This window comes from Hylobates moloch, unplaced genomic scaffold, assembly GCF_009828535.3.
Source record: "Hylobates moloch isolate HMO894 unplaced genomic scaffold, HMol_V3 SCAFFOLD_10, whole genome shotgun sequence".
NCBI classification, from domain to species: domain Eukaryota; kingdom Metazoa; phylum Chordata; class Mammalia; order Primates; family Hylobatidae; genus Hylobates; species Hylobates moloch.
This window is the reverse complement of record NW_026652285.1, coordinates 96,664,698-96,692,351: the sequence shown is the minus strand read 5'-3', so window position 1 is coordinate 96,692,351 and position 27,654 is coordinate 96,664,698. Positions and strand designations below refer to the sequence as shown.

Below are 27,654 nucleotides of genomic sequence, written 5' to 3'. Positions count from 1 at the left end.
TAACTTGTTTGTTGCTAGTCAGTGAGTTCCATGACTCTGGGGACCATGATGATTTATTTATGTCCTAGCACAGGGCCTGGACACAGAATAGATACTCTGCTAGAGTGTAAGCTTCACCAGGGACTTCTGTTCAATGCTGTATTCGTGCCTTACAGCAGTTCCCGGGATAGAAGATTTGCACAGTAAATATTTATTGGCTGGATGTCTGGCTGACTGGCTTAGCTCGGCGTGGTTAGAACTCAATTACAGCTGTCATTTATTGGCTGTATATCATGTGTTAGGCCCTTACATGTATGGTAAGTAATCCTTACCATGCTCCTACAGGGTAGAATTGATGGGTTATAGAAGAGCAGGGTAAAGGTGATAGAGGAGTCAAAGATATTTTCTAGGTTTCAGTCTTAGATACTGATCCAAGTGTTGATGAAACCCAGGAGGAAGTGTTTAGGTAGACTGTGTTGTGGTGTCTGCAACCATAGATACAGGGACTACTCTTGGGACAAGGATCTGAAGATAGGCCCCCTGTTTGCCCTTTAGCCTGGAGATAGTGGTGGTCTTAATCTACCCAGAGCAGAGTTGCTCACTTTAGGAACTGTAGGCTTAAAGCCATTATTTCCACTGTGTTCTAACTTGAACATGATCAGTTTCTGTTTCAGATGATCGGGCTGAACAACGAACCTGTCTCATTTGTGGGGACCGCGCTACAGGCTTGCACTATGGGATCATCTCCTGTGAGGGCTGCAAAGGGTTTTTCAAGCGGAGCATTTGCAACAAACGGGTATATCGATGCAGTCGTGACAAGAACTGTGTCATGTCTCGGAAGCAGAGGAACAGGTGCCAGTACTGCCGCCTGCTCAAATGCCTCCAGATGGGGATGAACCGGAAGGGTGAGTGGTGCTCGTGGCTCTGATGGCCCATCCTTCATTCAAAACTTTACCTTTAGTGTCAGCTGTTTAGTTACATATTCCTCAAGCTTGCACTACATATCAGGCCTTATAGTTTGTACTCATAACCAAAAATGAACTATTCTTGCCTATAAGACCTTCCTAAACTAGGTGGGGGGAGAAAAACTAGTGAGATGTTAAGGTGGGAATGAGTGTACAAGCCCTGTGTGACCAAGAACCCACTTAACAATCAGGTCTTAACTGGGATTAATATACTTCACTAGTTATTTCAGGAATGATGACAGAAGTAGAAATTTTTGGATGAAAAGGCATGAGGTAGGAGATTGCTGAATGTGGTATCATTTTGTTTACTAGAAACATGGTGTACTCAGAGGCTAGGCATGCTCAGAAGTCTGTGTCTTGGTTGGTGAGGAGTTTGGAATTTATTGGGAAGCTTTCCAAGAGCCATTAGCCTGAGATAATATGAACAAACTGACGTTCTAGTAGGATGAATATGAAGGGCTGTTTTGGAGGATGAATTGGGTCAGGGGAAACAGAAGAGCCACCTAGAAAGTTTTTAGTAGAGTCTAGAAGGAAATCTGAAGGATCTGAAGGAACGAGGGAAATAATGCCACAGAGAGATGTTGAAGAAACTCATCTGATAGGAGTTGGTGACATACTGAATATTGAGCAGCACCAGAAGTTGAAATTGAGGCTGTGGATTAAGAGTAATGACCTTACCAGGAAGAAAAAAACGAAAAAAAAAAAAAAAAAAAAATTCAAGCTAAAAAGCAGGGTGATTTCTCTATAGGACCCTCTGAAAAGAAAAGAAAAGAAAAGAAAAAGGGTGGGGCAAAATGTTGGCCTTGGCAATACTGAGTTTGAGATACCTGAGAAGGACGCATAAAGATGTCCACCAAGGAAGCTGGTTATATAGGATTGGAACTGAGATGAAAAGTCCTGCCTGCAAACAGGCTTCATGGAGCTGTTGGCACAGAGGTGGTAGTAAAAGTCTAGTCCATAGGTGAAATCACCCACAGAGAGAGCTTAGATACAGAAGAGAGAAGGGCCAGTGTCAGAAGCCTAGAGTGGTATTCCCATGGATAGTGGAGAGTAGAATAGAGCAGTGTCATTCAGCAGAAAGAAGAGAGGCTCTAGAGGCAAACAGACTAGCTCTTAGGTCTGTGACCTTAGGAAGTTTGCTTTATATCTCCAATATTCAATTATCTTACCTTTAAGATGGTATGTTACTTACCCTTCAGAGTTCTCTACAGGATTAAGTGTGATAACATATAAAATACCCAGCAAGGTATTAGGGGTTCATAGCAGCAGTGTTCAGGGATGGGGGGGTTAGTCAGGTATAGTGAACTATTCAAACTGGTTTTATAGCATTATGAATGCAGACATCCAGATATACTCAGACTGGTTTTATTGTGTATGAGATAAGAAGGACCTTTTAAAAACTTGCCCATCATGAAGAAAGGTAAGAGAGATGTGGAAGGGCATTTAGATAAATTTAGGTGGTTTATAATGTATTATAAATACTAATATTTATTGAGCACTTATTTATGTACCCTCCATATATATATTCTACTACTGAATACATACAACAACCCTGTTACTAACTATTATCCCCAGTTTACAGATACAGCTTAGGGAGGTAAAATGACTTAGCAGTAGTTAGTTTAGGGGTGGTTATGTTGACAGTTAATAGTTACTACATTATAATTTATTATTAAGCAGAGCTTGTACCTGACCACACGGACAATGTACTGCTTCACATGTCTACCATGTGGCATAGCTGTTTACATGTCGAAATGCCCTGTGTTTACTGGATGATGAATGCCATAGTAGGACATTTGAAGTGTTACCAAGTTAGTCCCCTGCCTGTCTTTCTAACTCATTTCTGAACACTGTGCCTCAGGGATGCCTTACACTGCTGTGCCTGTACTCAGGTTTTTTCCTCCATTTGGAGATCTTTTCCCTTCCCCACTGTCAGTTTCCTCTTATTGAAATCTTTTCCAGCCACCAATACCAAACATGTACTGTCTTGAAGAGTCTGTCAACTTCCTGCCCTCACCCTGTTTTGGTTTTGGCCTCCACTTCTCTCATCTCCCTTTGTTGCCCTCACTGTGAGTATCTTATGAAAGCTTAGTTATTGTGGTTTGCCTTCTTGACTACTGTCTCTGATGAATCATCCTGCTTATTCAGCTGGAGTGTGAGATTCTGAAGCTTCCAGAAAAACTCACCTGTTTTAGGGAAGAAGAAACTTAACCTTATAACCCCTCTGACCATAGTCAGAAGACACATGGAGTATGAGGGACAGGGAGCTAGCTGTCTCCTTAGGACTTTTTGCACGCAGAGCAGGCAGACCCAATTGCCTGGTGAAGTCTGCGTCAGGGAGGGAAACCCTGCCACCTCCTGGTTGGTGCTGCAAAAGCAGGATTAAAATTGCAGTTGCCATGGGAGTATTTTGGGAGTAAGGAATGTTCTGTATGGACCTGTGGTGGTTGACACATAATTCTGTGCATTTGTCAAAACTCATAGAATTTTACACCACAAAAAAGTAAATGTGAAAATTTGTTTAATTAGCTAGGATGTTTTGGGGGTTACAGGGCAGAGAGAAAGAATGCACACTATGACAAATGCATCTAGCTGGTGTTACAAATGAGTCACATAACCACACTTAAGGGGTTGGAGAAAAAAGGAGGTAACCTTTGAAAAGTGTTTTGACTGTGTACTATAAGGCTAAAAACAAAAAGAATTACATACAAACAAAGCACTCTAGTTTGTAAAATTTGTTTATCTCAAGGTTATGTGTTAGGAATTTTGTCGCTACTTCATTTGTATAATAGAGTAGAATCAGCAAGTAAATATATTGTGGACAATGAGAGTCAGGTTTCTCACATCAGAGAAAGAAAGAAGTTATAAATCAGCAAAGGAGAAGGCTAGAATGAATCCCCTTGTGCTAGATTGGAATCAGTATATCAATAGGTATTCATGTTTCAGATAGATTTAAAAATACATAGATACCTTGTATGGGTAGGTGAGTTAGTGTACATATGTATATTTGCAAGCTCTAGCGACGGAGAGGGGCTAGAAGCAGCAGGAGCAATGAGTACACCCAGCACCCAGATCTTGGCTTCCAAATATCAATGAAAGGAATGAGGACCCATTGGAGAACTGGTTGATTCCAAGTCTGGGGTAGGGGAAATATAAAATGATCCTGGAGCATCTTAAGGGGCCAGCAAGTTAGGAAGTGCTTTCTAAAAAAAGAAAGGAAGCATATCAAAGGGCACAGAAGCCAACCTGAAAGAGCTTCTGATGGCCAGCGCTGGAACAACTTGAGGAACAATAACTGTAGGATTAGTGTATAACCCAAAGGATAAAGTAAATATCCATGAGTTCATACCGAAAAAAATAAGTGAATAAATAAAGAGAAGTGATCATTCATCCTTTTAGTGAATTCTGATTAACAAATGTAGAAGGAGGCCAGGCTTAGTGGCTTACACCTGTAATCCCAGCACTTTGGGAGGCCAAGGCAAGAGGATCACTTGAGCCCTGGAGTTCAAGACCAGCCTGGGCAACATAGTGAGACTCCATCTCTAAAAATAAAAATACAAATATAAGTGTAGAAGGAATAAGGGAAATAGAAAAATCACCATTAGGGCTGGGCACAGTGGTTCATGCCTGTAATCCCAGTACTTTGGGAGGGTGGAGCAGGTGGATTGCTTAAGCTCTGGAGTTCAAGACCAGCCTTGGCAACATGCTGAAACCCCGTCTATACAAAAAAAATGCAAAAATTAACTGGCATGGTGGCATGTGCCTGTAGTCTCGGCTACTCTGGAGGTCAGGTAAACCTGGGAGACGGAGGTTGCAGTAAGCCAAGATCACGCCATTGTACTCCACCCTGGGCAACAGACCAAAAAAAAAAAAAAAAAAAATCACCATTAGAACACCACAGTAATAATTGCAACAAGCAAAACCTACTAATGGATGCTAAATAAGTGGCATCAGTGTCAACAGAAACAGAATATTTGCATAGTCTGCAAATATATAGTAATTACAAAGGGAAAAATAGTAAGTTTATTTAGAGAATTCTGACAGACATAACTTTAGCCAAGTGATCAAGATAAACAGTACCAATAAAACACACCAACATTGTATATACCCCCGATATGAAACACTGAGAAGGTCACACATATACACACACACAGAGGTAAGTTCACTCAGTCTAATCCTGAGAAAACAGACAAGCTTATATTGAGGGACATTCTTCAGAATAACTGACATTTGACAAAATACCCATTTGAAAAATGTCAAAGTCACAAAAAACAAGGAAAGACTGAGCTGTCACAGATTGGAGACGACTATGAAGGCGTGACAGCTAAATGCAATGTGGGCCCCTGGATTGTGTTCTGGAACAAAAGATATCGGTGAAGCAACTGGAGAAATCAAAATAAAGTATATACTTCGGTTAACAGTATTATGCCAAAGTTAATTTCCTAGTTTTGATGACTAGACATGATTATGTCAAATGTTAAAAGGAGGAGGGTATATAGGAACTCTCCATACTATTTTTGCAACTCTTGTATAAAGTCTAAACTTACCTCAAAATTTAAAAAATTAACTATTAAAAAAATGCAGCTGCCATTTGTGGCTGGGGCTTTTTCACCTATGTGCAAGACAGCTCTCTCTTGTCCTCCATCTTTGGATATGGAACTGAGTATCTTTTCAGACTTGAAAGTTGGCTCATCAGAAAACTCATTAGCAAAGCAATGAGGAAGATCTAAAGAAGGGTGGTGAATGGAGACTGGGCCCTGTCTGTCCATCCCCACTACTGCACTAGTATCCCCCATGTATGTTCCTTACCCATCTTGCAGTCTTCGGGATAAAGTCAGTCTCCTTAAGGTGATTTTCAAGGCCCCTCTTGACACTGGCATCAGCCACCTGATCCCTTTCCTTCTCCATTTGGTGTTCCCCACTCACAATCTGCATTCCATCCTAGTTCTTCAAAAACCCAGTGATGTTTCCTATTTTGCACATGTGGTTTCATCTGCCTGAAAGAAGAGGGGGTTTCATCCCCCCCTTCTTCTACTCCTGACTTCAAGTTTCAGCATTTATTTGTAACATCCTCTAAGAAGCCTTCTCTGACACCACCCCCCACCAGATAACCCTCCTGTGCTTCCACAGCTTTTTTGCATGCCTTCTGCCATAACCCTGATCACCTTGTGTTATCTTTCTCTGTTCACTCGTCTGTTTCCCTCATTATTAGACAATGAGCCCCTCAAGGGCCATGATCAAGTCCTACTTTTCTGTTGGTCCCTCAGCAAATAACTCAGTAGTGATAGGATGCTCCCTGGTTAGATAGATTGACTGTGATGGAGGGCCATGGCAGGAAGTGGGATGGGGAAAATATTGTCAGAGGAGAAATGAGGATACAGTCAGCTTCGTGGCGGGTGGTGGGGGTGGGTTTCATATTAGTTAAGTAACTACGTGAAAAAATAAAAAATTTCCTTAACTCTGTGGTCTCATAACTTGCTAACTCGTTCAAAAGTATAAAGGTCAAGGAAAGCTTCTTGGAGGAGGTGATGTTTGCAGAATGGCATTGTGAGGCAGTGATCCTATGGCATCACCATATCACTTTACCAGGGTAAAAAGTGTCCCAGGACACAACACAGAGGTCTGCGTGAAGCACTGAGAAATCTCAAGGAGGGATAACATTTGAGCAGAATCTTAAAGAAATCAAAGTTCGTGTTCCTTACAAACATTTTTTTTACATTTCTTACATTTTCCTTACGAACTTTTTTTTTACATTTTACTATGCCAAAAAAAATTGTAGAGACAAGTTTTCAGCATATTGCCCAGGCAGCTCTTGAACTGAGGATCAAGTTCAGCTGAGCTGAACTGAGCTCAAGCAATTCTCCCGCCTCAGTCTCCCAAAGTGCTGGGATTACAGGCATGAGCATATGCCCCGCCAAAAGGTTGTTTGTTTGTTTTTAAACTAATACTTTAAAATTTTGTTCTGTTTTATTTTGAAATAATTTCAAGCTTACAGAAAAGTTGCAACAGTAGTAAGAATTCCCATATGCCCTTTACCCAAATTCACCAATTGTTAACATTTTGCCACATTTGCTTTATCATGCTATTCGTTTTATTATTTTCCCTCCCCCCTCCCCCTTGCTCTTCTTTCTGTCTCTCTCTTTCACCTTCCCCAGTTCCCACAGGTAAGTAAGTGTGTGTGCACCTGCATGTGCGCACCTTCTTAGCCGTTTGAGAGTGAAGCATAGGCAGTGTTCCTCTTATTTCTAGCAATCACAGTACTGTTATCAAAATCAGGAAATTTAACATGACACAATACTATATTATTAGCAGATCTTATTCAATTTTTGCCAGTCATCCCACTGTCCTTTATAGCAATTTTATTTTTTCTGATCTAGAAGCCACTTCAGGAAATCACATTACATTTAGTTTTTATGTATTTTCGGTCTCTTTTAATCTGAAATAGTTCCTCAGTCTTTCTTTGTCTTTATTAACATTGTCGATTTTGAAGCAAATAGGTCATGTATTTTGTAGAATGTCCCTTAATTTGGGCTTGTCAGTTGCCTCACGATTACATGCAGGTTATGCATTTTTCGCAAGAATGCCATAGAAATGATGTTGTGTCCTTCTTAGACCATAATATCAAGAGCACATGATGTAAGTGTATACCCGTTATTGGTGATATTAACTTGAATCACTTGGTTATGATGATGTCACTTAGGGAAGGTGGTGTTGCCAGATTTTTCCACTTTTTAAGTTTCTTTCTAAGTACAGGCAACATATGCAGAGACAGAACTATGTAAAACAGAATAGCATGACTAAAGACTAACAAATAGTTATCTATATGTAGGGTATAGCATTTATGGCAAGAGATGAGGATGAGAGGTCCCACCAGAACCAGATGCTAGATGGTCTTGAATGCCATGCTAAGGAGCTTAGATTTGGCCCATGGACCAAAGGCGCCACCGACAGGTTTTGAGGGGAGCTTTGATGTAGTTAGCTTTGTTATTTATGGTTTCTGGGTTTTGTTGACTGCCTAGGCCCAAGCAAATGAAGAATGGTAGGCATATGAATTCCAAAGCAGAAAAAGTATTTGTGGTGCCTTCTGAGAAGATAGAAGAGCCATGGCTAGGGCCATTCTCTTTCTTAGACTTAGATAAGAGTTACAGCAGAACCATTCCTAATACTGCACACAGGAGCCATTTGTTCTTTTTAATCAAATCACTGCCAGATAGATTTTAGCCCTGCTGAAAAACTTGTTAGTTCAGTGTGGCATCAAGGAATAAGCACAGCTTTAGAATCAGAAGATCTAAATGGAAACCAGCTCTGTCATTTCTTCCCTGAGCAAATCTCTTTACCTCTCTGAGCTCTGTTTCCTCATCTCAAAAATGCGTGGGAGAATAATACACCTTCCAAGGTGGTTGTGAGGATCACATGAGATAACATACATATGTGCAAGAACATTATAAGTTTGAAAATATGGTCCAAGGTTTTATTTTTAACAGAGGCACTGTGGCACATTGTATTGATTTCCACACTTCAGGTGGTTTCATGGCATCTTGACCGATTTTATCATCTCTAAATGGGTACTGCTGTTTATATTAGTCTTTCAATAACTTTTAAAAATCAAAGTTAATTTTTAAAGTCAATTCTTTACCACCTCACTAAAATTTTGTTCTGTTTTATTTTGAAATAATTTCAAGCTTACAGAAAATTTGCAACAGTAGTAAGAATTCCCATCTGCCCTTTACCCAAATTCACCAATTGTTAACATTTTGCCATGTGAGTTGCACATCAGAATAAATGTATAATTTAAGAATAATTAATAATTAAGAATGTATAATTAAGAGTTTATGCACCACCTAAAAGTATCTTATGTTTCTCCACTAGGGTGCATACATAGTAGTAGTAGAAGGAAGTCTGATCTTAGAGTCTGATAGCGTGGGTTCCAACCCTGATTCTGCTCTTTAGTTTCTGTCTTTTCCAGCAAAATACTTCATTCTGTGAGCCTTAGATCCATCTGTTCAATGGGAGTGATACTAATACTTTACTCATGAGTGATTTTACCTCAGAGAACAGTATGTAACACATAGTAGATTTCTATCATATATGCATTTTCTTATTCTGGGTGGGGTCGAGGAAGAAGATGAACATTTTTTTGAGATGGAGTTTTGCTCTTGTTGTCCAGGCTGGAGTGCAATGGCACCATCTCAGCTCACCGCAACCTCCACCTCCCGGGTTCAAGCAATTCTCCTGCCTCAGCCTCCCGAGTAGCTGGGATTATAGGCATGTGCCACCACACCCGGCTAATTTTGAATTTTTAGTAGGGACATGGTTTCTCCATGTTGGTCAGGCTGGTCTTGAACTCCCAATCTCAGGTGATCTGCCCTCCTCAGCCTCCCAAAGTGCTGGGATTACAAGTGTGAGCCACTGCACCTGGCCGATGAGCTTTTGAATTTCAGAACAAGAGATTGGCAAGATGTAAATCTTTGAGACATGTGGCTCTTTAAATGAAAAGTAAAGTATGTTGCGTTCTTTTCACACCTCCAGGACAGTGAAAATGAGGTAACAGCTGAACTATTAATATATTTGGTGTTGTATGCCAGTGACAGATCTTTGTTCTCTTCCTATGAGCTGAAATAAAGACATGTATCGCTTCTCGGCCTTTTGGCTAAGATCAAGTGTGAAATAAAGACATGTGAGATGTTATTATTGGAAATACAAATACCCAAAGACTGTCATTGACCATGGAACAGCAGAGAAGCGATTGTAAAGATGTTAGAACTTGAAATTAGATTGAAAGAGACCTCCCAGCCAACAAGCAGCATACATCTAGCTCTAACATAGGCTATGTATGTTTCTTACTCCAAATTCACAACAGCTTTTTATAAAGCAGACCGACCATGTTGCCTCCACTTAGCAGATGAAAATATTAAGATTCTAGCAAAGTTGAGAATAGAACCTTGGATTTTTAACTCAAAGAGGCTAGGGAGAGGGAAGGATTAGTTACTAAGTGCTTACTTTACATGCAAGGCCCTAGGGTTGGTGTTTTAGCCATACCATTTTATGTAATGTAACGTAAAACAAGTACCAGTATTCTCTCTTTTCATTTCAGTAAAGCCAAAGTCCAGAGAGGCAAAGAAACTTGTTCATAATTATACAGACCAGGAAGAAACAGGATTTGGACCCTAACTTACTTAATTCTGAATTTCCTGTCAGCCTTTTAGTTACCTCAGAAACGGGGTTATACTTGGAGCTCCCACCTTTTGAGGCAATCAGTCCCTGCCTCAGGAACTTTCTAGATTCCTTATGTTAATTTTTTAAAGTGGCAGGTATATCCTAGGAAGGCCTGCTATTACATAATGTCATTAGCTTATCTTCTGTTATTGTTAACATTAACCCCTTCCAAGCTACCCTCCACAGTGGCTGTCACAAAGATTTTTGAAAAATCCCAATATGACCGCAGTGCCCCCCTACATTCCTTCTTGTCCTCAAGCTCCTTAGCTAAAGTTATACCCTAGTCTGGCATTCAAGGCTCTTTATGATCTAGGCCCAATAGGCCTTTCCACCCTTCTCTCATGCTACTCTTCCCCCACATAGGCCACCCTTCCCCTATGCTTTAGCCAGATTAAGCCACTTGGAAGTTCCCAGAAAGAAGAGCTTATTCTTACCTTCAGCTTGCTTTTTTGTACACTGTTCACTCAGCCTGGAGCACTCTTTTCCTGGCTGCCTAAATCCTACTTAACCTTTAGACTCAGTTCAGAAGTTTTCTTTTCCAGAAAGGATTGCCTAATACTGTGGTCCTACTATAATTGCAAATCAGGGGTTCTTCTCTATGCCCCCGTATTAAGTGTTCCATAAAGAGTGATGATAATATTAGTAGTAGTTGTTATTCTTAGTCAGGAGATACTACTTAAAGGATGCTTTTTATACTTACAAAATGCTAGGTAAGCTCCTTCAACTACACAGGTGCTCTACTGACTGCCTTTGCAAGGAGAAACCATTGAGGTACAAATTCTGATTAATGAAAAAAACAAAAAACCTGTTCTGATTCTACAAATCAAACCTAAACTTAGGCTGGGAATACAAACTATTTTATTTAAAAATGGAAATACTCTGTCCGCCCCCCCTCTAGAATTTGTCAAAACCTTAAGATGCATCATCCTGGCAGGATGTTTGTAACTGAAGGACTAGTGAACAGTGTTATCGCCTTTTTTGAATATATTGAATGTATACAGTGTGTGTAGTATGTACGCAATGCCTTGGGGGCCCCAAAATATTGCTGCCTATGAAGGAGCCTGGAATAATAGAAATAATTGTGTGCTTTGGGTCCAGAAGGACCTGTGTTTTAATCTTGGATTCACCAATTACTGTCTTATGCTTTTGGCCAAGTAAATTCTCTTTTTGTGCTAAGACTTATATGAGTGTGCTTCTGACTGCCTTTCTTGACTTATGTTTCCTTCCAGCTATCAGAGAAGATGGCATGCCTGGAGGCCGGAATAAGAGCATTGGGCCAGTCCAGGTGAGTTCTAGACCTCAGTCTCTGTGGTCCATCCTGGAAGCCCAGGGCTCCAGCTGTTCCTGAAACTGCTCACCTTGATTCTTTCATCTGCTGCTGAGGAGAGTCATCTTTGCTTTCATTTCTGTAAAAGCGGTTTTACATCCTGGATGTGAAAGTGCTTTGAAAAATCTTAAATATGTAAGTTAATGATTAAAGCTCTTCCTGTGATCCCTCAGCCTTTCCTAAGGATTCCACAGTGAACCCAGTTATGGTTCTGAACCATCCAGAGGACTTTTTGATCAATCCTTAAGGTTATAGATAACTAAGCCTGGCAGAAATGAGCAAGACTACTTTGCTTTGTTCGTTTCATCTAAAAAATATATCAGCAGAATATTATTGTCTTATTGTAGAGTAGGAATGATAATACCCCCATTCAATCCCACAGACATTTACTGAGTTCCTGCTCTTCCAGGCCCTATACTGTGAACTCAGTCTAATGGGAGAAACAGATAGGTAAACAGACATCATAGTAAGGTGAGAGGTAACAGAGGATGCCCAGGGACTACAGAGGGAGGGGCATCTATTCTGTTTGGGCTAGAGCCGTGGTTGGGGACTAGAGACACTCAAGAAAATAGACTGTGAAAAGACCCAACGATGAATCTCTATGACAAGGAGTTTGTTCAATTAGGCTGGAACATTGGGCACATGTAGTAGAGTGGCAGAAGATAAGGCAGATTCCTTGAATTTGGAATCAGTTCATTAGGGAGTGGCCTTCAACTGTCTTTGACTACAGCTCCTTAGGAGTAGTCTTTGTGGGGCCAGCCTACACCGCTTGTTCTTAACCTGTTGTTCTTACTTGCCAGCAGAAGAGCTTCATGAGAGTAGAAAATTGGATATATCTCTGCCAATCAGGTGAATCCCTTGGCACACTAGTAGGCAGAGAGCATGCCTTAGGAATTACTAGTGGCCAGGAACAGTGGCACACGCCTGTAATCCCAGCACTTTGGGTGGCTGAGGCAGGAAGATCGCTTGAGGCCAGGAGTTCAAGACCAGCCTGGGCGACATAGCAAGACAGACCCTGTCTCTACCACAAATAAAATTTTAAAAAACTATTATTGTTACTGGTATGAGCCAAGAGGCAACCACTAAAAGGTTTTATTTAGATTTGCATTTTAGAAAGATCATTCTAGCAGGTAGAAATGGTTTGTGAGGAGTGAGGTGAGGGTGAGTGAAAATGAGGGAGAGAGAAAGCAGTTAGAAGGTTTTCACAGAAGTACAGGCAAGAGATACAGATAATAGTTTGAAGCAGAGCAATGGCAGTGCAGATTGAGGGGAGAGAATAGACTCAAGAGATATTTACTGGGTAAATTTATAGGATTTAGCCAGATAAATGTGAGGGAATGAAAGAAAGGTGTTTGGAGTTGTCTTAAGACATACACTGATGATGTTTGGGGGATTTCCTATCATATGAGCACAGCATACATTCAATCAGGCTGTGTGACTCCCAACTCTGCTGTATTTATTCTTTTTTTCTAAAACATTTTTATTCTCGTTATTCAAGTCATATACATGTCTTATAAATTCTTTTTGTGTTTTGGTCTGGACTAATAGCTGCTCTTTTTTATTATGGCAGAAGTTAAAACCATATAACATGAAATCTACCTTTTGAACAAAATTTTAATTATACAGTACAGAGTTGTTAACTATATGCACACTCTGATAACAGCAAATCTTTAGAACTTTTTCATCTCTTACATGACTGAAATGCTATACCCATTAGACAGCAGTTCCTCATTTTCGTCTCCCTTTGCCCATGGCAGCCACCATTCCACTTTCTGCTTATAAGAGTTTGACTACCTTAAATACCTCATAAAGTGGAATCATGCAGTATTTGTGCTTCTGTGACTAGTTTATTTCACTTGGTGTAATGTCATCATGGTTCACCGTTGGTATAGCATATAACAGGACTTCCCTCTTTTTTAAGGTGTTTTGTGTATATATCACATTTTCTTTATGCGTTTCTCTGTCATCGGACACTTAAATTGTTTTCACTTCTTGACTATTTTTAATAATGCTGCAGTGAACGTGGAAGTGCAGATAATCTCTTCACAATCCTGATTTCAGTTCTTTTGGATAAATACCCATAGATGGGATTGCTGGATCATATGGTGGTTCTATTTTTAACTTTTTGAGGAACCTCCATGCTGTTTTCCATAGTGGTTGCACCATTTTACATTCCCACTAACAGTGCACAAGGGTTTCCATTTCTTCACATCCTTACCAGCACTTGTTATTTTCTGGACTGGTTGTTATTTGTTTGTTTGTTTGTTTTTGGGTTTTTTTGTTGTTGTTGTGTTCTTTTACATATAACAGACATCCTAACAGGTGTGAGGTAATATCTTCAAGTTTTGATTTGTATTTTCCTGATGATAAGTGATATTGAGCATCTTTTTATATACCTATTGGTCATTTGTCTTCTTTGGAGAAATGTCTGCTCAAGTTTCTTGTTCATTTTTCAATGGGTTTTGTTTTGTTTTGTTTTCTGTTCCTGAGTTATGGGAGTTCCTTGTATGTTGTGGATGTTGACCCCTTATCAAATGTATGGTAATATATTCTCCCATTTCATAGGGTATCTTTTTACCCTGTTGATTGTTTCCTTTGTTGCACAGAAGCTTTTTAGTTTAATGTAGTCACACTTGTCTGTTTTTGTTCTGTTGTCTGTACTTTTGGTGTTGCATCCAAGAAATCACTGCCAAGACCAGTTTTATGAAGATTTTGCCCTGTGTTTTCTCCAAGGAGTTTTATAGTTTTAGATCTTACATTTAAATATTTAATCTATTTTGAGGTTGACTTCTGTGAACGGTATAAGGGTTCGACGTCTTTTGGGGGGTGGGGGCAGGGCATGTGGATGTAGTTTTCCCAGCACTATTTGTTGAAGAGAGTATCCAAAATGTGGTGATAGAAAGCCTCACAAAGGATGTGACATTTGGAGTTTTTTGTTTGGTTTTGTTTTGTCTTCTTTTAAGACAGGGTCTTGCTCTGTCACCCAGACTGGGGTGGGTTAGTGTGATCATGGCTCACTACAGCCTCAATCTTCTGAGCTTAGGCCAGAATCTCCTGCCTCAGTCTCCAGAGTAGGTAGGACTACAGGCATGCATCACCAGGCGCAACTAATTTTTCTATTTTTTGTAGAGACGGGTTTCACTGTGTTGCCCAGGCTGGTCTTGAACTCCTGAAACTCCCAAAGTTTTGGGATTACAGGCATGAGCCACCATGCCTGGTGAGAGGTGACATTTGAATTGAATCTTAAAGGGCAAGTAGGAGATTGTCATTGAGGAGTGGTGTTTCAGGGTTAGAAAAGAATAGCCTCAAGGACAAAAAGGAGTTGAAAGAACCTTGAGGCTTCACGGCTTGAGAGTAGCGTAAATGAGCAGGAGGAAGGCCAGTAGGAAGGAAGCCACGCCGTCCTAAGATTAGTGAGAGGCTGGGAGTATGGGGATGGAGGAGAGGGAACCTAGGTTTCTGGGAAATCCTATGAGATTTAAATAAGCTCTCAGTCCTGAAGAAAGAACAGAGAGTGTCTTGAGCACCCATCTAACATGTCTCAATTCCTTGTCAAAGATATCAGAAGAAGAAATCGAAAGGATCATGTCTGGGCAGGAGTTTGAGGAAGAGGCCAATCACTGGAGCAGCCATGGTGATAGTGACCACAGTTCCCCTGGGAACAGGGCTTCGGAGAGCAACCAGCCCTCACCAGGCTCCACACTGTCCTCCAGGTGAGCTTTAAGGCAAACCCATGGTCATCATCTAGGGATCCCCCACCAAGGGGAGACCTCCAGAAAACCTCTGGCTGAGTATCCCTGCCAGGCTGTCTCAGCCATTGTACTGTTGCTCCCTCAGACTCTTGGAGTAGGGGTCAGGATGATTGAAAACAGTGTTTCCCAGCCCCTTTTATGCTAAAGACCTTGAAAATGTCAGTGGTCTCTTCTGCAGACTGATAAAGTGCTATAGCTTCTATCCATGCCCATGCATTCTTCACCTAACAGAATAACATTTTAAATGTTGCCATTTTCCCTCATTTATCACTGAAATAAACCTTTTTGACAGTTTTGAATTAAACTATAATTTCTCTGTCTCACAAGAGTCAATGTTTTTCACTTTATAAATTTTAAGAAACATTGAAGGCTTTTTAAGCCAGTCAAATTTGCTGCTCTCAGAGAATACAAACTTAGAAACTCTTGGTTCAAGCATATCTTCAGTTAGCTGTCGAGTGTGAAATAGAGCCTTCAGCTATTAGGGAAGCTTCCCTTTCCCCAGAAACCTTTCTTATAGGATATGGATTGACAAACTTTTTCTGCAAAGGCCAGATAATAAATATTTTCAGCTTTCCGGGCCTAATGGTTTGGATCTCAGCTTCTATGTTCTGCCTTTGTAGTGTGAAAACAGCCATGGCCATGGACATTATGTGAACCAGTGAGCATGGCTGTGTTCCAAAATAGGCAGTGGGCTGGATTTAGCTTGCAAGCCAAAGTTTGCCAGCCCCAGTTATAGGAGATACATTTAGGCAAAAGCTGGAGGATTTTTTTTTTCTTAAGAGATGCCAGGCATGGTGGCTCACATCTGTATTCCCAGCACTTTGGGAGGTCAAGGTGGGTAGATGGCTTAAGTCCAGGAGTTCAAGACCAGCCTAGGCAACATGGCAAGACTCTTTTTTTTTTTTTTTAATTAAGTACTTTTTTTAAAAAAAAAAGAGATGGAGTCTTGCTATGTTGCCCAGGCTTGTCTCAAATTCCTAGCCTTAAGTGATCCTCCCACCTCAGCCTCCCAAGTAGCTGAAACTGTAGGTGCACACCACTGTGGCTGGCTTAGGTTTTGTTTTTTTTTTTTAATTAGTTAACAGAGTGGTTAGCTTTCTCCAAGAAAGGAAAGGAAGGCAAAAATCTACCTTTGTCTTCATATTTAATTAAAGCTTTTATCCCATTCAGGTGCTCCTTCGTTTGTTCTTTCCTTGGACTATTTAGGGGGTTGTTGCCACATGCCGGGTTCCTTGCTAGATGCTGGATTTGTTTTGTAGCCTAGCCAGGCACTTAGCCTGTCTGTGCCTTAGTTTTCCTAGCAATATTATAATACAAATACCCACTTTGTCATCATAGTCTACACGTATCTGTTAAAAAACTGTCCAGACATGGCACCTATACAAAGATTTCATTCAACCAATATTTATTCATTAGCTACTCTGCCATGCACTGAGTGTCCAATGGTGACCCCAACATTCATATACCCATAGAGTCTTTGTCTTACAGATGGAAATCTAGTAGGAGAGACATGAATTTAACTATTAATTATGCCCCCTGGCTTGATGAAGACACATACCTCATGTTCAAAGAATACCTAAAGTCACCTTCTGGCTCACTTCCTTTGAGTAATTACTAGACTTGCCATGCCTCTGTTTGACGCAAGACTTTTCTCTCCAGTAGGTCTGTGGAACTAAATGGATTCATGGCATTCAGGGAACAGTACATGGGAATGTCTGTGCCTCCACATTACCAATATATACCGCACCTTTTTAGCTATTCTGGCCACTCACCACTTCTGCCCCCACAAGCTCGCAGCCTGGATCCCCAGTCATACAGTCTGATTCACCAGCTGTTATCAGCCGAGGACCTGGAACCATTGGGCACACCCATGTTGATCGAAGATGGGTGAGTGAGCTCCGCCCTTCTTGGCCCCTTGCAGTCTCAAAGTGTCCCTACCCCACACCCACTGGCTCCCTGGCTCCTATACCCTTGGCTTCAGAATGAGTTGGGGGGATAATGACTCAAGTGTCAGAGGCCAAATCTGTGGTTATCTTTGAAACCAGTGATCTCTTATTTTTTCCTTAAGCATCCTTTCTCATGGAGTTGAGGTTACTTTCCAGTTCCTATGGAATTGAGATAAGAAGGGCATTTGTTTCTGCTTGGGCCTAGGTAAGCCAGGTCCTGGGATGGGTCGGAGCACTTCCATGCTGGAGATGAGCAGTAATTTTGGGAATAGTTATATATCAGATATAGGCTCCTTCACAAAGCCCTAGCTGGTTGTAGCCTGTCTGCACCCCTCACCAGCATCCCCATGGCTAGCCTGGTGGCATGTGTCCACTTTTAAGTGCAGGCTTGATGGGTGGAAGGAGTGTTCTTTCAGTCTTTAGTCAGCTCTACCTGAGGAGATAATAGTTCAGCCTTCGGGCCTACCCGTGGCTGCATCCATTACTCCTTTGGCCTAGAGCATAAGCGATTTGAGTGTTATCAAGCTTAGACCTCCCAGGAAGGTATCCTGAGATTTCTTAAGCTAGTTTCCAGTTTCAGAAGAGGAGATTAAAATATCTACCCACAAGGAGGTCACACAAACCCTTTGTAAATCTAGATGTAGGAAGCCGGGTGTGGTGGCTCATGCCTGTAATCCCAGCACTTTGGGAGGCCTAGGTGGGCGAATCACCAGGTCACGAGTTGCAGACGAGCCTGGCCAACATGGTGAAACCCCGTGTGTACTAAAAATACAAAAATTAGCTGGGTGTGGTGGCACGCGCCTGTAATCCCAGCTACTCAGTAAGCTGAGGCAGGAGAATTGCTTGAACCCAGGAGGTGGAGGTTGCAGTGAGCCGAGATTGTGCCACTGCATTCCAGCTCTGGGTGACAGAGCAAGACTCCGTCTCAAAAAAAAAAAAAAAAAAATTTAGATATAGGAGTGTGAGGAAAAGTCTTGGCAAGGGGCCTTGAGAGGAAGTAAGCTGAAACTCTTGGGTCTGTGAGTCTGTGGTCTCAAAGGCCCCTTTTATTCCAGCTTTATCTTAAAGGAAAGGCTGAGCAATGCTGGTTCCTAAACTCACCACCAGGGGGTGGAGTGAGAGCAGAAAAAGCTTCTGAACTTGTTCTGTTCTCTTCAGTGGCCTGGACGTGAGGCTTATTTTTGTGCCAGTTCCTTTGTTGGGTGGGCATCAGATCCACCCCATTAGAGTTCCATTGCCAGAATTTGAACAGGAGTGACCTGGATTTTCTCTAAGACGTGGAACATTAGAGAACACCAACAATGAAAGTCATATTCCCTGACAATTGGACTCATTTCTTTCTTTTTTTTTTTTTTTTTTTTTTAGACAGAGTCTTGCTCTGTCGCCCAGGCTGAAGTACATTAGTGCAATCTCAGCTCACTGCAATCTCCGCCTCTCAGGTTCAAGTGATTCTGCTGCCTCAGCCTCCTGAGTAGCTGGGATTACAGGCATATGCTACCACACCTGGCTAATTTTTGTATTTTTAGTAGAGATGGGGTTTCACCATGTTGGCCAGGCTGGTCTCGAACTCCTGACCTCAAGTGATCCACCTGCCTTGGCCTCCCAAAGTGCTGGGATTACAGGCATGAGCCATTGCACCCAGCCAATTGCACACATTTCTAAGTCTCTTTTCCCCTCGGCAGCCTTTCCTCACCAGACCCACCTCGCCAGCCCTGAACTTGCTGCTGGCCTCAGCCCTCCCCCTTTATCAGAAAATCACACTGAATGGAACTGGAGACCCGTGGGCATGGAGCAAGGAGCCCATTGCCAGGGTCTCTTTGTGCCCTTGGGACTACCTTCTCTCTGTACCCTTATCCTCACCCTCTGACCAATGGAAGTGACTTTCCCCCGTTCCTGCCCCTCAGATATGCTGTGACACAGGCAGAACTGTTTGCCCTGCTTTGCCGCCTGGCCGACGAGCTGCTCTTTAGGCAGATTGCCTGGATCAAGAAACTGCCTTTCTTCTGCGAGCTCTCAATCAAGGATTACACGTGCCTCCTGAGCTCTACGTGGCAGGAGCTAATCCTGCTGTCTTCCCTCACCGTTTACAGCAAGCAGATCTTTGGGGAACTGGCTGATGTTACTGCCAAGTACTCGCCCTCCGATGAAGAGCTACACAGGTGAGGGCTCCTGGCTGGGGAAGAAATACCAAACAACCAAACAATTGTCATCCCTGTAAGGCAGAGTTGCCTGGCCCTTCAGAGGATAGGCACTACACCTCATAGGCCTGGATTTGAATCCTCACTCTGCCACTGACTAGATTTGTGACCTTGGCCAAGTCTCCGATCCTCAGGTTCTGAACTGGTAAAATGGGGTGATAACAGAATTTCCCCAGTAAGATGATTGTTACGAATACATTTTATGCATTCAAGCTTAGCAGAATGCTAAGCTGTAATTTTTTTTTAAATTAATTATTTTTTGAGACAGAGTCTCATTCTGTCGCCCAGGCTGGAGTGTAGTGGTGCGATCTTGGCTCACTGCAACCTCTGCCTCCAGGGTTCAAGTGATTCTCCTGCCTCAGCCTCCCAAGTAGTTGGGATTTCAGGTGCCTGCCACCACGCCTGGCTAATTTTTGTATTTTTAGTAGAGATGGGGTTTCACCATGTTGGCCAGACTGGTCTCAAACTGCTGACCTCAAGTGATCTACCCGTCTCAGCCTCTCAAAGTGCTGGGATTACAGGTGTGAGCCACCGCACCCAGCTGATCTTTATTATACTTGGATTACTGAGATAATGCATCCAGGAAAAATAAAAATATAAATTCTGCCTACAAGGCAAGAGAGGCTCTGAACTGGAGTTTACAATCCAAGAAAGAGACCTAGGAGTCATTTTGGTACCTACAGTGTGCCAGGCACTAGGCTAGATTTTTTTTTTTGATACGGAGTCTGGCTCTGTCACCCAGGCTGGAGTGCAGTGGTGCGATCTTGGCTCACTGCAAGCTCCACCTCCCAGGTTCACGCCATTCTCCTGCCTCAGCCACCCGAGTAGCTGGGACTATAGGGGCCTGCCACCACGCCCGGCTAATTTTTTGTATATTTACAAAAGTAGTAGTAGAGACGGGGTTTCACCGTGTTAGCCAGGATAGTCTCGATCTCCCAACCTCGTGATCCGCCTGCCTCCCAAAGTGCTGGGATTACAGGCGTGAGCCACTGCGCCCAGCCTAGGCTAGATATTTTTAATTGTCTTCTTTTTTTCTCACAGCCTCCAGCCTTATAGGTGGTGTTGTGCCTATTTTATAGATGAGAAAACTGAAATTCAGAGAGACTTCCCCGTAAGAGTTTGGGATTTGAATCCAGAGCCTTAGATTTGAGCATATGCCTGCCTGCCTGAAAAGCTTAGGTTCTTTGACTCCATCTGACATGTGGTGAGATGTTGAAAGGATAGGACTAAAAGACTGAGATACTCTCTTTGTCGTTTTCTGGCATAAAATTTTATCCCAGCTGGCCAGTATCCTTAAAACCTCCCTGTCCAGAGTGGGTCGTCTCCCTGCTGTTCTGGGGCCTGTCCAAGCACACTTTTTACTCATTTACTCTGCAGACCTGGAGCACAGGGTGGCCATATTTTCTGACCCCTAAAATCAAGACAGATGATCTGCTGAGATGACTTTCTGCCTTGTTAATCCATATGAAAAGTCTTATAGCCAGGCGCGTGGCTCATGCTTGTAATCCCAGCACTTTGAGAGGCCAAGGCAGGCGGATCACCTGAGGTTGGGAGTTCGAGACCAGCCTGACTGACATGGAGAACCCCTGTCTCTACTAAAAATACAAAAATTAGCCAGGTGTGGTGGCACATGCCTGTAATCCCAGCTACTCGGGAAGCTGAGGCAGGAGAATCGCTTGAACCTGGTAGGTGAAAGTTGCAGTGAGCTGAGATTGTGCCATTGCACTCCAGCCTAGGCAACAAGAGCGAAACTCCGTCTCAAAAAAAAAAAAAAAAAAAAGTCTTATAATGCTTAATTTGTATTTAAATAGACATTTCAATAAATGACCTTTATTGGCCAGTTCAAAATACTGGAAGTCATGGGATTCCAGGGCACCAAGAAGGAGAAAAGAAAAGGTGCCCCTGGCCGGACATGGTGGCTCACCCCTGTAATCCCAGCACTTTGGGAGGCCGAGGCGGGCAGATCACGAGGTCAGGAGATCGAGACCATCCTGGTTAACATGGTGAAACCCCGTCTCTACTAAAAATACAAAAATTAACCAGGCATGGTGGCGGACGCCTGTAGTCCCAGCTACTTGGGCGGCTGAGACAGGAGAATGGCGTGAACCCGGGGAGGCAGAGCTTGCAGTGAGCCGAGTTTGCGCCACTGCACTCCAGCCTGGGCGACAGAGTGAGACTCTGTCTCAAAAAAAAAAAAAAAAAAAAAAAAAGACGCCCTATCCATGAAAATTGGAGAGGGGAAAGTAGCAGCCCTTACACTTTTCTTCACAGAACTGGGGTCCATCTCCCCCTCCCACCCAGTTGTGGCATAAAGACAAGCCAAGACTCAAGCAGAGAACAGTACTCCAAGACGTGCAAAGGCCCTTTGCACAGCTAGGGGAGGGAGGAGTCAGCTTGCTGACTCTCTGTACTTGTTTTCTAGTATTTCCTTATTAATGATGCTTACTGGCTTCAGGGTGATCTGTAAATGACAGAGTTTTGAACCCAGCTGACACTCTGTCTGGTAAATAGAGCTATCTGATTTTGCAGTTGACCTAACCCCTTGTCCAGAGACTCTAATTCATTGTTTCCATCAAATTCCTGTCTCCTGCTCCATAACTCTGCTCCATAGGGGTGTTTGGATAGCAGTCAGCCTGCTCTGATGCTGTCAGGGTTTGCAGAGCTGGCCCAAGGAGCCCAGCCTCTCTGGGTGCCTGGAATCTACCAGTTTGGCCTGGGACTACAAGATCAGCCTTTGGACTCCACTTCTGAGTAATGGGTTTGCCCAGGCCCTCTGCAGGCAGGCAGGGGTCACTGGCAGTACAGGGTTCTCTTTGGCTTTGAGCTTCATAAGGCATCCTATCTCACTGTAGCCAGTCCCTTAAGCCCCAAGACCAAGGCAAAAGTCAATAACAGCAGGAGTAGTGAGGAAACTTTTCCTTCCTTGGTAGGAATTTTTCTGATCAAGGAGGATCTAAAGCTGTACCGTCCACTACAGTAGCCACTAGCCTTATGTGGCTTTTAAAATGTAAATTTATTAAAATTATAAATTTAGTTCTCATTTGCACCAGCCACATTTCAAGTGCTCAGTAGCCACATGGCGAGTGGCTACTAGTACAAATAAAGATCATTTTTATCATCACATAAAGTTTTATTGAACGTTGCTGTCTTTAGAACATGTGTTGCTGCTGAGCTGTCAAGTGGGTTCTGAGAATAGGAATGGATTTGTTGTTAGGACTCTACTGTGGAATCCATCGATGGAAAAATAACAGTTAAACTTCAACATGTTAGTTCTGATTCCATGGCCATTTACTGAGTATCATGTGTTTTGTGGGGAGGAAGCTGGGATCACAGGTGATGCAGACATGGTTTCTGACTCAGAGTCCCTATCCTTGATTTAGGGGACTGGGAGGCAAAAAGAAGCAGATACAGCTTACAGTGCAGGGTTGTGTTGGTGGAGATGGCGGGGCATCTGAAGAGAACTGTACAAGCATAGACCGAGGAGTGAGTACGTCTGTTCGCAGAGTCAGGGAAGACTTACCAGAGGAACAGACATTTGAGCTGCACCTTGAAGTGGGAATTTCTAGGTACATTGTAGAGAACAGGAAGGAAGGAAGGCAGGAGATAACACGAAGTCCCAGAAGTTAGAGATCCTGGATGGTTGCTATGTGCAGGGAATCAAAAGCAATTCTGTGGATTTAGGGTATAAAGAGAATGTATCTAAGACAGAGAAATGAGGGGAGAATTGACTAGAGAGAAACATACAGGCACGACAGGTCATGAAGGTGCTCAAATGTCAATCTAAATAATTTGGGGTTTGTTGTGTAAATAGTATTAAATCTTGGGAAGTTTTTAAGTGGAGGAATTACACAGTCAGGTTGCATTTTAGAAAGATCTCTATGGCAGTAAAGTTCAGGATGGATTGGCGTGGACAAGACTGGAGCATGGTGGCTGGGTAGGAAGGAGGCTGTTCTATAGCCCAGGTAAAGGAGAACAAGGCCTGGACAAAGCAGCAGTGACTGTGGAGACAGAGAGGGGAGTACAAAGCCAAGAGATGTCAAGGAGATAAAGTCAGTGGGACTTCAGTGAGTGGAAAATGTTGGTGATGACTGCTGATTTTTTGGACTAGCCAGGCAGCTGGGCACCAATTTTCTTAGCCAGGATGAAGGAGCAGGGAAGAACAGGATGGGAGATGAGTAACTCTGAGTTTGGTTTAGGTGTCTGTGGAGTCTGAGATGCATGTAGGACTGCCTAGGAGGTCATAGGAAGTGGAAGAACCTCTAGAGTCAGGTGAACCACTGGAAAGCAGTAACCGCTCTACTAGACATCCAGGCTGTGGAGTCTGTAATTGGCCATAACACTCTCCTACCTTGCCTGCTACTGCCTTGCTCCCACTCCCCCAGATGGCCTTTACTTCTTCACAACTCTTGAGTGCAAGTGAGTTCCTGCTGTCATGGAAAGGCTTTTCCCAGATGATACATGATCACCTCCTTTTCTCTTCTCAAATATTGAATCAAATTTATGGTGCCCATATTCCTTAATCACACTGTTATCAGACAGTGAACCGGGTGAATTTGATTTAAAGCAGATTGTAGCACCAGCCAGTGACTGCTCCTGGCCCTAATCAAGACTCCTCTCAGGAGAAGATGCCTTGAGCTAGATGGGCTTTAATGGGCACTTCTATCTCATGAGCACCAGCTCCATTTCTGCTAGATCTCTGGAAAGTTGCCTCCCAGCTTCCCTGCCTAACTATAAGGCTCAGGAAACAGGCTTTTATTTTTGCTACAATAATGGGAGAGATGATGATGATGCTATTTGTAATGATAACAGCTAACAATTATGCCAAGTTCTATCTTAAGTGCCTTATATACATTATTTGTTGAATTCTTACTGCTACCTTGTGTGACTGGCACTGATGTTATCCCTGTTCTAGAGATGAGGAGCATGAGGTTGAGAGAGGTGAAAATTAAAGGCTACAAGATAGAGATGGAGCTAAGTTTATCACCTGTATCTGTTGTGCTTCAATGTCCAGCCTCCTTAACATTGCCTTATACTAAATTCTTATTTTCCCAGAGCATTTTCAAAAGGTTTGACTTTCTGGAATTTGTCCTGAAACTAGTCTTAGTTTTCATCTTGGAGTCTGTACATGGGTGCTGAGATGGCAATTTCTCTAAGGTTGTGGCTGATGGCCACTCCTGGGGGTAGGTGCATTCAGATGAATGAAAAAGAGACAACTGAGTCTCTCAGCCTCCTTAATGGGACATAACTTACATAGTGTCAGTTTCAGTTGCTGACTGAATGGTCCAGTGGTTTGGGGGATCCTGGCAGGAATGTTTTCCTTGTCCCAGCATGCTTGTGTAATGGGAACCTAGAAGAAGAATGGGTGTGTTTGTCCAACTTTCTGGCTTTGAATGCTGATAATTTGTAGACAGTGAATACAGGGGCATTAAAACTGGAGTGGGCAGATGTGGAGGAGGCACGACTGCAGGCAAAGGCAGGCCCATGGAACAGAGAACAACTTTGTTTATCAAGGGGTGGGATGCGGGGTGTGGAGGAAAGCTTTGCAGTCAGGCTGTGGAGACTGAGTGGGGGCTGCTAGGCTGGCTGCCAGCCCCCATCACTGCTGGGGGTCCATGGTGGCTGCCTGTTGGAGGAATTTTGGAAAAGAGGGATGTGCTGTCCCCAAGAGAAAGGGCAGATCTAGGGCATATGGACAGGCCAGGCACTTGGGAACTCCTTTGTGTCCCTCAGGTCAAGAGTCAGCCAGGAACAGGTTTGGCACTCCTGGCTAGGGGTCTGGCTGATAGCCACACACCTGCAGGGTCTGGAGTGCCAGAGTGAACACTTGGGGCAAGGGGTTGCTGATTAAAGGACAGAGCATTATCTTTGCTTGCTACATACTCGGCCACCAGACAGATGCTGACACTGCCTCTCCCCTTGTGTCCTCCTTTTTTATGCCCTACCCCATTTCATCCCCACCCCTCCAGGCAGATACTGAAAGAAATTGGCAGTAAAGAACTTTTTTTCCCACTCTCAAGAACATAAATATCCAACACAGTGCTATGATGAGGAGTGGTCTTCACTCCCAGGCACACTGCCTCCTGCAAGTCTTAGCATCCTGGAGGCACTTGCAGGGGCAGTTCTGTGCACTGTAGCAGACCTGACATCCTCCCAGGGCTGGGCCCTGCTCTGAGTTGCTGTGGGGACACAACTCCTAAGGTCCCCTGTGGTAGTATGTGGTTAGCCTTTTCCAGGTAGCAGCTAAGAACAAGACAGGATCAAGGGTAGGCAGTGTAGTGCTGAGAAAAGTCCATATGCTTGGAATTAGAAAACCTAGGTTTGAACATTGGCCTCACCACCACTACCATTTACATCCCGTGCAACCTTGGGGTAGCCACCCCTTTTTCTGCTTCCTCATCCCTAACATGGAAGTGATACTTACTATGTATCCTTCCAGGTTATCAGGAAGGTAAAGTGTAAGCATGCATATGAAAAGGCCTAATGCATAATAGAGACTCAGTAAATAACTCCCTGAGCCTTCATTTCCACATGTAAACAAAGGGGGTTATGATTTGTATCCATTCTGTGAATTTATTGGGAATATCAGTAAGATTAAATGTAGAATACTTAATGTGCCTCGCAGGTAGCAGACACTCAACAAATGGTAGAGTGGTAGAAACGGTATTATAGATAGGTGGTTATTGTGGTTATTCAATATGAATCTATCGGCCAGGCTGGGAATGTATCAGTAAAGTTGTAAAAGCCATTGGGCCAGGTGCAGAGAAACTGAGTCAGCCATAGTAGCTCAAATCAGCTAAAAGAATCCCCAGCTCATACTGGGAGCCATGCCAAGGCCGAAGGTCAGCGTTCCAAATTGCATGTGCAGTCATCTCTCAGTATCCATGGAGGATTGCTCCCAGGACCCCCATGGATACCAAAATCTACAGATGTTCAAGTCCTTCATATAAAATGGTGCAGTATTTGTGTATAACCTACGCATATTTTCCTGTATATTTTAAATCATCTCTGGAATCCTTATAATACTGGATGCAATATAAATGATGTAAATGCCATGTAAATAGTTATTACACTGGTTTTTTGTTTGAGGGGGGTGTTTTTTTTTTTTCTTTTTAGGTTTTTTGGTTGGTTGGTTGGTTTGGTTTTTTGTTTTTTTGTTTTATTTTTTTTTTCTGAGACAGGGTCTCACTCTATTGCCCAGGCCAGTGCAGTGATAACAATCACAGCTCACTGCAGCCTCAACCTCCCACGCTCAGGTGATCCTCCCACCTCAGCCTCCCGAGTAGCTGGGTCCACAGGCACGCACTACCATGCCCAGCTAATTTTTGTATTTTTTTGTAAAGATGGAGTTTTGCCATGTTGTCCAGGCTGGTCGCAAACTTCTGGGCTCAAGCAGTCTGCCTGCCTCAGCCTCCCAAGGTGCTGGGACTACAGGTGTGAGCCACCACACCCAGCCATTATACTGTGTTTTAAAAATTTGTCTTTTTTTATTGTTGTATTGTTTTGTAAAAAAATATTTTTGATGCAGTTGGTGGAACCCAGAGATATAGAACCCATGGATACGGAGAACTAGTTCTACCTGCTGCTGAGGCTCCCCTTGGTGCTTAAAAAGGGCGGGAGCCTCTGGCCCCAACCAGAGCCAGGCTTTCCCCAAGCAAGAGAAAGTGTCCTGCTTGTCCAGAAAGCGTAAGCCTGCAAAGCCTTCAAAGTTAACACAGAAAGCAGTAGATTCCAGAAAGCAATAGTTTATCCCCAGGTGTTCCGGACCCTATCCAGATAGGGCCTTCTTGGCCTGGCACAGGTCTGTAGTGCGCAGATCTGAAGATCTCACCAGGAAGCAGGCCTGAAGCTAAGCTGCTTCTCTTTGTGACTGAGCTATATTTAAGGCCTATCTGGGACCCACTGCCCACTAGCCAGGCCACTCCTAGAATGACTCAGGCCAGACTTGACCTCTTCTTTTATAAACTCCTGCTTCCTGGTTAAGTGTTTGCCTCCTTGAATTTATGGTATCTCCATCTCTGGTATGAAGTATACCCAAAACATTAATCCCCTGAGGTGGCCTAGCCTGGGGCTCCTTTGCCTAAAACTTGGTCTTTCCTCAGAGAGCTCACTCCTAGACCCAAAGAAAGGAGCATGGGGGCTTTGAGCCCCTTCTGCTAGGGTACACCACCTTAGATATTGGAAAAACCAAGGCCTTGGGTTCGGGTTCCAAATTCCTACTCTGTCCACCAATTAACTGTATTTGTGGACCAGACCCCTCCCTTCTTTGAACTT

The 27,654-nt window shown here is 43.1% G+C and overlaps 2 protein-coding genes across 16 annotated transcripts in view; both read left to right on the top strand.

The window, feature by feature from the left end:
• The window catches only part of LOC116475645 (pseudouridylate synthase TRUB2, mitochondrial), a 124,250-nt gene that overhangs the window by 56,412 nt on the left and 40,184 nt on the right, over positions 1-27,654 (top strand). The window lies entirely within an intron of this gene.
• The window catches only part of NR6A1 (nuclear receptor subfamily 6 group A member 1), a 256,354-nt gene that overhangs the window by 223,455 nt on the left and 5,245 nt on the right, over positions 1-27,654 (top strand). For 9 of the 15 annotated variants that reach the window (XM_032165101.2, XM_058445813.1, XM_058445817.1 and 6 more), the window contains 5 exons: positions 642-884; positions 11,390-11,445; positions 15,046-15,200; positions 16,899-17,126; positions 19,090-19,344. In XM_032165101.2, the coding sequence (XP_032020992.1) occupies positions 642-884; positions 11,390-11,445; positions 15,046-15,200; positions 16,899-17,126; positions 19,090-19,344 (937 nt within the window). The remainder of the gene's footprint in view (positions 1-641; positions 885-11,389; positions 11,446-15,045; positions 15,201-16,898; positions 17,127-19,089; positions 19,345-27,654) is intronic. The other 6 variants (XM_058445821.1, XM_058445815.1, XM_058445823.1 and 3 more) reach the window with 3 other exon arrangements.